The following is an 11,989-nucleotide window of genomic DNA, read 5'->3' on the forward strand; positions in this document are numbered from 1 at the left end:
TTTTACTTCACATATTGGATTTTCCAACTGCTTGCTTTTGTTTTATATTTAAACTAAGAACACGTAAAGCTAAATGGATGTTTATGAGTTCAATCTTGTTTTGCTTTTGCAATTAAATGCCATTTCATATACTTATATTAACTATTCCTTACATCGTCAATGTGCCACCAACCTTGGCAACTAAGATGTTATGTCCCTTGTGCCTGTAGTTACACTGGCTCACTCGCCCTTCAAACCGGAACACAACAATACTGAGAACTGTTATTTTGCGGTAGAATAACTGATGAGTGGGTGGTACCTACCCAGACGGGCTTGCACAGAGCCCTACCACCAAGCAAACAAAAAAACATCGATGGTAAAGGAAAACATCGAGAGGAAGGTTGTATGTCATGATAAATAAATAAGCTTATATTTTACAGGGGAAGATATATACGTATCATGTTGCTGCATAAATAATATTTGAGGTTTTTGAAACGCTTACAAGTCAAATTCTAAAATATTGTCATCACAACATTAATGACACTTTGGAAAAAAATCTTATATTATAAATGTAAAAGATACTACGTCTGTATGTTACTCTTTCGCGGCGAACCACTGAACTAAATCGATTTTGATAATTCAAACTTGAAATTCAAGCAAAGAAACTTTTTTTATAACTGACGACCGACCCAGGAAACGCGAGCGAAGATGCGGGCGACACTAGTATAAACTTAATAGAGATCTCTTTATATATTATTTCTTAGAAGTTACGTATACTTCATTGTTCCATTTAAAAAGACTAACTAATGAATGATGACGTTAACAGATTTGTAAATAAAAATATTAATGGCAAAGAAGCAGTTATTTGCATATTTTATTTTAATAAATGCCTGAAACTGAAGTCAGGAATACGTAAAATATACGAAAATGCGCATTAAATATTCGAATAGACATTTCCAACATAGTATCCCAGAAACTAGGGTTGCCATCTCTAAAATTTGGAAAACAGGATAAGACGCGTGAAAACCCCGGATTTTAGAGTCCGAATGCCGGACATATCAACAAGGTCTTTTAAACATATTCAATGTAATAAAAAACAGTTGAAAATATCATAAATCACCTTTTTTATTCATTCAAAATAATGAATTTTAACATAACAGAATCATATTACAATTTGTTACAAATTGTTCATATAAAACTGCTTTTTAAATACTTGAAGCGTTCCCCGAACGATCCCCGGGTGTCCTCTTAACTGGGACAAATACGGGGAAACGCGGGCGGATGGCAACCCTACCCGAAACGTAACTTCGCATAGATTATTAGCCTATCAGAAGATCACCATTAGGGAGTTCGAACGTTCCCAAACTACTAATTTTGGCGCATAAAACTTAATGTATCGTGCAAACTAACAGTTTCGCTGTTCCGACATTACACGAAAATCATTGAATTTATAATGTCTCTCGTCGATATTATCGCGTGCTTCCCGATCGCACGAATATCAATAATAGGGAGTCATTATAACTTGGCCCTTAAAATTTTGGCTTTTGACAAGTGACTAATATTTACTTATGTTATAAATTACGATCCGCACAGAGAAGTTTATTTACATTTTTTGTTTGCTATTCATTCATTCCATTCATTTTTCAGGTGAAATTATGCACAGACTTTTAATTCAATCATAATTTTATTCCTTTTAGTAGACATATAATATAATCGTATATAATTAATCGCAATTTGATACACGATTTTAATAATGACAGATATCTTTTTTTTGGTCATTTTAGTGACGAAGCTAAATGCCATTCATAATCTTCCCTTAATAATATTTCCACCACCAACACCGACATCCTTTTTATCATCATCGAAACGACGCATCGATTCCTTTCCTTGGAGCATTTCAGACCCATTTCCAATAAAGGAAATAGGAAATTATGATCATCCTCTCCCGCATCAATCAGAGTTTGGAGTATTTAATTTATTCATTAATAATCCAAATCTAATTAGTGGAACACATGCAGAACGCAGTCCAAGAGCAATAATACTTGGTGGTAGGGCTTTGTGCAAGCCCGTCTGGGTAGGTACCTCCCACTCATCAGTTATTCTACCGCCAAATAACAATACTCAGTATTGTTGTGTTCCGGTTTGAAGGGTGTGTGCCAGTGTAACTTCAGGCACAAGGGACATAACATCTTAGTTCCCAAGGTTGGTGGCACATTGACGATGTAAGGAATAGTTAATATTTCTTACAGCGTCATTGTCAGGTGATGGTGACCACTTACCATCAGGTGGCCCATATGCTCGTCCGCCATACTATACCATAAAAAAAAATAACTCGATTTTGTTTTCACATGTTAAGACATATCACCTCGAATGTTGCTATATTAAATATTATTTATAAGTGTTTAGTGTTAACACTCACTAACACTCACTATTGTAAAAGCTACACCATAGACTTAAGTCTATGGTGTAGCTTTTACAATAAATAAATAAAGAAGAAGGACGTCAGTCCTAAGTCGCTAAACCACAGGATATGGCGGCGAAAAATTCTTTTTAAAACATGCAAATCCTCCTTAATTCTATTTCATAATTACAAAAACAGAAATGGTAATAAAAACTTACAACTCTCGTCCTTTTGGATAGAGAAATATTCAAATAAAGTAACATTGCATGATATATTTCCACAACAGTGAGTCCCAGTAATAACGTCACTTTACCGCATTAAATATGCAGGGCTTTTTGTAATTCGACTTATTACCCGCCAGGAGGTGATAGGGGTGACTATTTGCAATCTTTTTAATTCCCATATGTATATTGCTGAATTAAACCATTCTTGAGTTATCACGTTTTGTAGCCTTTCTCAAAATGAGTCAACAATGCAACTTAAAACTTATTAGTGGGCAAAATTAGTTTAAAGTAAAAAGTAACAGCCCGTAAATTTCCCTCTCCTGGGCTAAGGCCTCCTCTCCCCTTAAGGAGAGGGTTTGGAACATATTCCACCACGCTGTTCCAATGCGGGTTGGTGGAATACACATGTGGCAGAATTTCGATTAAATTAGACACATGCAGGTTTCATCACGATATTTTCCTTCACAGCTGAGCACGAGATGAATTATAAACACAAAAATTAAGCACATATATTATATATTTATGCTTGCCTGGGTTTGAAACGCGTGCATCGGTTAAGATGCACGCGTTCTAACCACTGGGCCATCTCAGTGCTCTCTCTCTCTCTCTCGGCAAAATAAGTAATAACTTGTATCGGACATTTGGACATAATGATCGTCAACTACAGTGACTACATCACTGTACCACCACCAGAGTATATCGTTAATTGGGTCATTCATTATTTTCATATAATCATATGATTTATCCAAAACAGACAAATCTTATTATGTATTCGACTTAATCTGTCTTTACTGCAAATCTTCTTTTAAATATATCAGTCTCTATTCAGTATAGATAACATTTGCATAAAACGCATAAAAAATCTTTTGAACTGATCAATAAAAAAAAATCTTTTTTAAATTATTAATTTAAATATAGAACAAGCTACGGTAAGTTTTTCAACATTTTTCAGCGACGACGCTTTACTTAAATTGCATCACAAAAAAATAACATGTAGCTGGAATGAGGTTGAAGTTAATAAAGATTTGTTCATAATAAATATATAACTAAGCAAGACATCATGTACTGCAGGGCCGGATTTAGGGGAGGGCAACCGGGGCAACTGCCCTGGGGCCTCCACATGAGAGGGGGCATCCACATGAGAGGGGGCCACAGTTTTCAGCAAGTTAACAAATACTGAGATATAGTCAAATTATAATAATGTTACTATTTAATATTTTAAAAGTTACCGATACAAATACGAAACAATTCATAGCTTACTGATTGAAATAAAAAAAACTAATTAATTCATAATAATATAATTATTAGGGTGTTCACGCTTCTGTTTGTCTACACCTTTAAATCCGACTCTGATGTACTTCATGGGTTCCATATAAAGTTCTAGCGGAATCTCTCTTCTTAACGTCAATAAAAAAGAAATTAAATGTTGTTTTAAAGAAAAATCCGATATGACCCTAAAGAACCGATAACGGGTTCAGATTCAAGGAAGATCCATTGACTTATCAGATGCTTAATTAACGAAACTTCCATCGGACTTTAAAGGAACATGGAGCTAAAAAAGACATTTGTATAAAAACCCGCACTGAGAAAACAACAACAGTCTGTAAAATTCCTACTGCTGGGCTGAGACCTCCTCTCCCATTAAGGAGAAGGTTCGGAACGTATTCCACCACGCTGTTCCAATGCGGGTTGGTGGAATACACATGTGGCAGAATTTCTATGAAATTAGACACATGTAGGTTTCCTCCGATGTTTTCCTTCACCGCCCAGCACGAGATGAATTACATAGTCAAATGAAGCAAATTAATATTCAGTGGTGCTTGCCTGGGTTTGATCGGATAAGATGCAAGCGTTCTAACTACTGGGCCATCTCGGCTCTCAACGTACTGAGAAAGCATGATTGAAAAAGCATTGGCCCAGCAATGATGTATTTACAAAGACATTTATTTACTTTTACCCAATTTTAATTCACTATGATGATGTCTTCGACACACAACACAAACGGCCAAATTTAAAATTTAATGCATTTATATTATTTACTTCTAAAAACCGTGCTACATGCTTCGGTAAGACTTACGCTACGGTTCGGCATAATACGATCGGTCGTCGGCTCGGTAAATGTGTCACTGTGAACCGAGCTTTACAGCAAAGTTCGAGACAAAACTCGCGAACGTAACATCGGATTTTCCAGTCACTCGCGTCGCGGAAGTTGGTTGCGACGTCACTAACTGCTTAGCATTGCAATAAATCGAAGCGATTTGTTAGAAAATAATATCGATGATAAACATAAATTTGTTATCAATTTGAAGCTATTTATATTAATCGAATCAATACATTTAAAACAAATATCAATGATTTCTTGTACTTGACACAATTGTCATTGTTATTTAGTTTAAAAAATGCTGGCAACATTATTACTTGAATAATATTTTGAGCAAATTATATCGTATGCACGTGTTGTTTTGGTAAGTATAGAATATATATTTTCTGATATTTAAAAAGTGACTTAATAATATTTTTTTAACGATAGTTTCTTGTTTGTTTTTCGTTTTCAATTGTTTATCTTTCTTTGTACAATGTACACTTAAAAATATATTGAAAAAAAACTGCAGTCATCTACGGCAAAACATCGTTAGATCTGGAAATAGCTATAGGGTTTTTTCAGCTAGTGTAGTAATTATTAAATATATTATTTTTAAATTGCTTCTATATTTAAAATTTAAATTAGCCATAACTAACAATATGTTTTAAATAATATATATTTAGCTAAGTGTTTATCTGCCATTATTTTCTCAAAATTTATATTGCTATTTTATTCGGGGGCTGGTGGAAATGTAGATTTTTTAACACAACCTATATTGTGTAGCTTCTTTATAAGCCATAATAATATAATAGATATAATAACTTAATCTTGAAAGCAGATTCTTTTCATTACATTGTAAACGTCTTGTTGTTTGTCGTGTCGTTGTGAAAGAAAGGCTTTCCAATTTAACTTCAAATAATAACTTGATACATTTTTCTTTAATTTAAAATTTTCTGTTATTACAAAAACAACAATAGCCTGCAAAATTCCCACTGCTGGGCTAAAGGCCTCCTCTCCCTTTGAGGAGAAGGTTTGGAACATATTCCATCATATTTCATCTGTTTATTAATTTGCCTCAAATCTTGAATATACATTTTAAACAAGCGTCACAACCGATTTTTGATTGAATATAATTCTTCAGACGATTTTAATGCTGATGCTATGCAATATTCCTTTTTTAAAAGTTTTTGTTGCTAATTAAACTTTATAGCTATACGAAAAAAAAACTATGGAAAATGAAACGTAACTTTAATAACGTGCCAAGTTTTTGAACACTCATTCAGTAAAACTCCCTCTACACGTTGCATCTAATTACCTCACCTCACGTGACTCACATTAATCAATCCAAGGGGCAAGGGAATTGAAAGGACTCGCGGTAACAGGTTATTTAACACGTTTCAATTAAACGATTCTTGTCAAAGGTTTTTATAAAAAATAATTAATTACATTACATTAACTTTTATCAGAAAATTTGTTTGTTCAGAAAATGTTTATAATACTTGGTATAACTTGGGTACAATGAAATTATAGATTCACCATATTCTTATCAGCTACATAACTAAAGAAGTAGATGCAATGCAGCAATTTAAGGGGATGACTTATACAAAGTTGTTATAGAATCAAGTCCAAATAAGAAAATTATGATATTTTAATTATAACTTAATAATTAGTCACTGCCTCCAAAGATACGCGCTCTCCTAGTTTAAGGGTAAAGGGACATTTAATTTGATTAACTAATTTACTATAAATTTGATTTGATGATCCGATTAAGTGAATTATGATAATTAAATAAAAAAATATATTAACGTTTAATATGGCACAAAAAATCCGACATATTATATTCAGAGGGAAAAATAAGCTTTTTAAAGTGTATATACCTTTTTCATTTACAAATTAAGTACTAATCTTTATTTAGCAATAATTTATATGCATTTTTTATTTATAAATATCAACAAATATTCGTGATAACAGGATATTAATCTTTGCGCTTTCTTTCAGCACGTCAACCGTTTAATCATCGAGGAAAATAACAATCAATTATGAAGGAAAAACAAACATTGGCACCGATTAAAGTATATCGCGTGTCTAGAAGGTTTAAATTTTAACCAGCGGGTGGTGTAATATGCCAGCTCTCTGGCAGTCGTCTCAGCGCCCCATGTACATAAGGACCGTATGGGTCGACGGCTTCCGACACGCGATACTAACCCACGACGATCCCCACTTCTTGAAACTCGTCGCTAAACGTCGAAGACCGCATTCATCCGCTAGTTGTACGAAATCTACGTTCAGCAGAAACATTAGAAGCTCACTTAGCCACCGCAACGACTTGAACGGCTGCCTTAGAAACTTAAACTTCGTTATAACAAATGAAAAGTACAAGAGACGACCCGATCAAGAACCAGAAATAGAGAAATTAAATTTATCCGATGTTGATTTCGACGACGATTTCATTGTCAAAGCGTCTCCTCAACCATTGTGCGACATTAACAACTTCCGTCTAAACTTGGACACTGACAGTAACATGAGGGCTGTTAAGAGCAACCGAACCGTGCGAAACGAAGTCAAAGAAAACACAGAACTATCAGACAGGGTCCTACAATGGCTGGACCTAGCCGGGAAAGTGAACCTCTTAACCATAGACAACGTGGAAAGGATGGCGCAGCCGAGGCACAGCTGGCCCGAAATCCAAAAGCGCAATCTGACGAAATCGAAAACCGCAACAGACTTAAGATCGAAAGAAGTTAAACAGGTTGTCGATGCGAAAACGAATGGTAATATCGATCGGCAGGAGTTTTACATGCCGACATCGGCGAACACGATCGAGAACTACGCGCGACAGTCACGAAACGCGAAAGGCACGCCACGACATGACACGAAGATTAAGGAAAACAAAAGGGTCAAAGACATGAGGGCGAGTGTCATGGAGACGCGTCTCAAAGTGGCCAACGAGAGGAGCGCTGTCGAAAAGCAATACGCTGAAATGGTCAGCAAGAAGCTCATACCAGACGTAGGGAAGGTGAAGAAGCAAGTGCATATATTTATGCCTGAAGCGCTGAACAAGAAATTCAATTCGAACCCGTCTAGTATCACCGAGAGTACACTGTCACAGAAGTCATAATAACAGTAACATTATATTTTTAATGGTAATTTTATTGAATACGTCTTTGAGCGCGTTGGGCAATTTGACGATGGACCGTAAATAACGTCGAAGAATTACACGACGAAGCTATTCGCGAAAGATATCTATATATGTACTACAATATACTCGTATATATTAACTTGAAATTGCGTTATGATAATAAATAGATATAAATTGCCTAATTTCATTCCATTTATTTATTCATGACTTCTTAGACACTATGATAACGTAAATGTGTAAATTTTAACATTAAAAAAATAATCGTGCTTAATAAACATTACATTCTATTCAAATTTCGTATGTTTTTTACTGCAAATTAAAAATATATATACAGGTTTATTGGTAATTCGACCAAAAAATAACATTCCTTTCAGGGAACTCTTCGTGAGGATAATGATAAGAAAAATTCTGCATTATGAACTGTCTAACATGCTGTGTGTGCTGTGCTCTGTTATAGAGTTTCTTCGATTCGCTTATCAATAATTTATTTAGGCTATATTACAAAACGTCTTACTTATAACTTAACTTTTGAACTGTTACTGTTTCTAAGTCAGTTTTTTTTCATTGGATGTTATTCTTTGTTAATTTTGTGGGAATTTTAAAGAGCGATCTTTAGTACGAATTCGTTCATGCTCGAATACAAATTTTCACCAGCGTCCTCTCTGGTCATTTTGTTTCAATTGTTTTGAAATAAATTCCTAGTTTTTATACATTTTTGGAGATCTAAGAAAACGGTTATGTTTTTAAAATAACCTGCAGGGCAAGTTTCGTAATGACTTTTTTGTTTTTAAGGAAAAAAATCAAAAAAATATTATATAAACAACAACAACGACAAATGTCCAGTGTATAAGTAATCATTTAAAAAAATATATTTAATTTGTTTTTTAAAATACATTTTTGTAGTTGCATTTTTGAAAAAAGCTAAAATCGTGATAACTCAAAAATGGTTCATTTTTGCACTATGCACAAAGGGATAAAAATTATTGCAAATACCCCTATTTGCACCCCTATTTGACCCCTATCACCTACTAACGGGAATTCGGCGAATTTCCAATAACCCTGTATCATCTAACACCTCATCCCACCAGTAAAAAGCCGTTCCTCTTAAGAAGAAAGTTGCAACCTTATTCAGCCATTTTGCTCGAAAACACGCTTGGTCAAATTTCAAGCACTTTCATTCTTGATTTTCTAGTTTTGGAACCTTGAACTAAGATTAATATTTTATCTTTACTAATAGTATGAACAATGAATATTTATTGGGCAGGTGCTCTTGAGGATGATTGCTATATTTTGAATGAAGTAATATTGCTTTTTTATACTAAAGACTTCGGCTATATAATTCAGCTTCGCACGGATGTAATATATAAATAAATCAAATCATAAAGACAAATTATATCTATATAGCACTCAGGACTATAATGTAGGTTACAAAAAACTTAGTACTTACATAACTTTTGTAACTGTTGTAATTTATGAATTGGTTAATATGGGTTAGAATACAACAACAGCCTGTAAATTCCCACTGCTGGGCTAAAGGCCTCCTCTCCATTTGAGGAGAAGGTTTGGAACATATTCCACCACGCTGTTCCAATGCGGGTTGGTAAAATTCACATGTGGCAGAATTTCTATGAAATTTGTCACATGCAGGTTTCCTCACGATGTTTTCCTTCACCGCTGAGCACGAGATGAATTATAAAGACAAATTAAGCACATGAATCAGCAGTGCTTGCCTGGGTTTGAACTCGCAATCATCGGTTAAGATGCACGCGTTCTAACAACTGGGCCATCTCGACTAGGTTATCGTATGGGTTAGAATATCTTTTATAAAATAAATATATACAAAAATATAAAAGTCCATGACAAATATTAATCGTATCATATGTATTCCTGTTAATATTTCCTATCGATTTCTTTGTCTATATTAAAAATGTATTAATTTTTTTTGTTATTTCTTACCCCAAACCCAACAGTAGCGACATCTCTCGCCTGGAACCGCGAACGCAACGGCGGGTCTAGCGGTTGCCCGGTGTACTTCGGTACTGGCAACCCCAGCGCTATAACGCGGAAGTTTTCATCCACACGCACTAAGCGCCACTTTGAGACCTCTTCTGCACCATGTTCCTGACAAAATAATTGAAAATGCTAACTAAAATTAAATTTACTTAATGACATTTAAGAGGCTTTAAGTGATAACTTTACTTTTTATAATTTTCACATGCAAGTTAGAATTTTTTGAAAGAAAAATCTAGTAACATTTTATTTTGTGAAGTCATGAAATTTGTAATAAATAAATACATAAATACTACTATTTGTCCGTATGTATGTTTAAATCTCTAAACATACACAACTGATTTTGATGTGGTTTTTTTAAAAATAGAGTAATACGAGAGGTAGGTTTTTGTATATAATACATGGACAATATAGTTAAGAAACAAAAAAATTCTGTATTACATTTAGTATCAGCATTTCACCCGTACGAAGCCAGAGCTGATCGCTATTAATTTATAAACAGAGGCCAATTTAACTTACTTGTAGCAATTTATCATATCTTGAAGCTGGTATTAAAAATCTTCCATCTTCTAAATGCATTTCTCTATTTTCGAGAAGGTTATTTAGCACTGGCAATACATTGCGTTCTGCTTTTTCAATGCCCTCTATTACAAGGACGCGACCTTTAATTGCCGCGCGTACAGCACTCTAAAGAAAATGATCAAAACTTTTAAACACAAAACTTGTATACAAAATAATATTTATTATTTAAAATAATATTTTAATCAATGTTATTACAAAGTTACAATTATGTAATTTTTTTACATAAAATGTCTTTAAATAGTATCTATGATATATGGTAGCTTCACTTAATTGTAAAATGACGATTCAAAAGTGCTTATAAAAGCCTACTTGAATAAAGTTTATTTTGATTTGATTTGATTTGATTATTGATATTTTATGCACTTAATTCATATTTCAATAAAGTAAAAAAAAAATTATACGATTTAAATGTTGCACTTTTATAAAAAGCACATTTATGTCATCCTATAGGATGACAAATTAAAATATATCACTAGGCTAGGGTTAATCACTAACAAAAAATTACAAACTATCTATTTCCAGTCTTAAAATGTTTATATAATATTAAAATTAATGTATGTCTATAACATCAGTGACTTGAAACTTTTTGCCATATCATAATATATTTACTTGATCAAAGTATGTAGCTGTAGAACTTTGTATCTCTCTTCTCTGCTTAAGGTCGGCTTCTGTTGTGTCCCTTGATAAAGCAACATATTCTAATTCTCTCTGAGTCAACTCTAAATACTGCAATGCCACTTTTCTCCTATAATATAAAATAATAATATAATTTTCATGGATGATGTATTTCATTTCTATAAATTAAATATTGGTTGACTATTTTGGAATTTAACTCACCGACTAGGTCCAGGTCTTCCTAATAAAAACATATCCTGTCCTAAAATATCCTTTTGCATCATCCATCTTAAATTGCGGAGAGTACTTTGTGATAATGACTTTGTTTCTAAATCTTCACTTATAACTACAACAAACAAAATTATTAAGTGCACATTTCATTTTCATGTTGTAATTCTCCTATATAGTTTTCAATTAATGTATAATTCAAAGGAATTAGTAAAAATTTTTAGGTTATAAATATTGTAAACATTAAAAACTTACGATATTTTCGTGGCACATATTGTCGCTTTTGTGGCTTCGTAATTTCCTTACTTACATTTCCTATCGTAATTTTACCTTCAGACGAATACGCTCGGACAAAATTAGGGGATAATATCGTTTTACGACCATTCAAAATACGAATCAAAACATCGATTCGTTTTACAGTTACCGCTGGATTATACATTTTAACTTTAATATACTAAAAAAAATGTTAATCAGAAATACTCAATTAGGCTTACGTCATTTCATTTTATTATCTTAATTTATAAGTTAATACAAAAAACTATAATTATTGCGAATAATCCGCAAGTTCAAAGTCTACTAAAGTGTAAGGTTTAAGCATTATTGGAAATGTCAAAGTGACGCAATACAGCTGATTATAGTATGGCTACGTTCAAGCTTGTAAATTCTTAACCATTTAAGTTCTTAATATATATTATATGTGTAATCAATAACTTTCAAAAATTAACATT

The 11,989-nt window shown here is 33.4% G+C and overlaps 2 protein-coding genes across 2 annotated transcripts in view; one reads left to right on the forward strand and one right to left on the reverse strand.

Moving 5' to 3' along the window:
- Positions 1 to 11,856, reverse strand: part of LOC124534465 (von Willebrand factor A domain-containing protein 8) — a 31,321-nt gene extending 19,465 nt beyond the window's left edge. Inside the window, exons 1-5 of the mRNA XM_047110357.1 lie at positions 11,517 to 11,856; positions 11,256 to 11,379; positions 11,028 to 11,163; positions 10,356 to 10,523; positions 9,783 to 9,947 (exon numbers count right to left, since the gene is read on the reverse strand). Of these exons, the coding sequence (XP_046966313.1) occupies positions 9,783 to 9,947; positions 10,356 to 10,523; positions 11,028 to 11,163; positions 11,256 to 11,379; positions 11,517 to 11,700 (777 nt within the window). The 5' untranslated portion in view covers positions 11,701 to 11,856. The remainder of the gene's footprint in view (positions 1 to 9,782; positions 9,948 to 10,355; positions 10,524 to 11,027; positions 11,164 to 11,255; positions 11,380 to 11,516) is intronic.
- LOC124534467 lies at positions 4,805 to 8,247 on the forward strand. Its single transcript, XM_047110359.1, has 2 exons — positions 4,805 to 5,069; positions 6,686 to 8,247. The coding sequence occupies exon 2, from the start codon at positions 6,810 to 6,812 to the stop codon at positions 7,803 to 7,805; it is 996 nt and encodes a 331-aa protein (XP_046966315.1). The 5' UTR covers positions 4,805 to 5,069; positions 6,686 to 6,809; the 3' UTR covers positions 7,806 to 8,247.
- Positions 11,857 to 11,989: the final 133 nt, after the last annotated feature.

Source organism: Vanessa cardui, chromosome 12, assembly GCF_905220365.1.
Source record: "Vanessa cardui chromosome 12, ilVanCard2.1, whole genome shotgun sequence".
In the NCBI taxonomy this organism is placed as follows: Eukaryota; Metazoa; Arthropoda; class Insecta; order Lepidoptera; family Nymphalidae; genus Vanessa; species Vanessa cardui.

Coding starts and splice junctions, on each gene's coding strand:
- LOC124534467 (XM_047110359.1), top strand. CDS start 6,810: ATGCCAGCTCTCTGGCAGTCGTCTCAGCGCCCCATGTACATAAGGACC.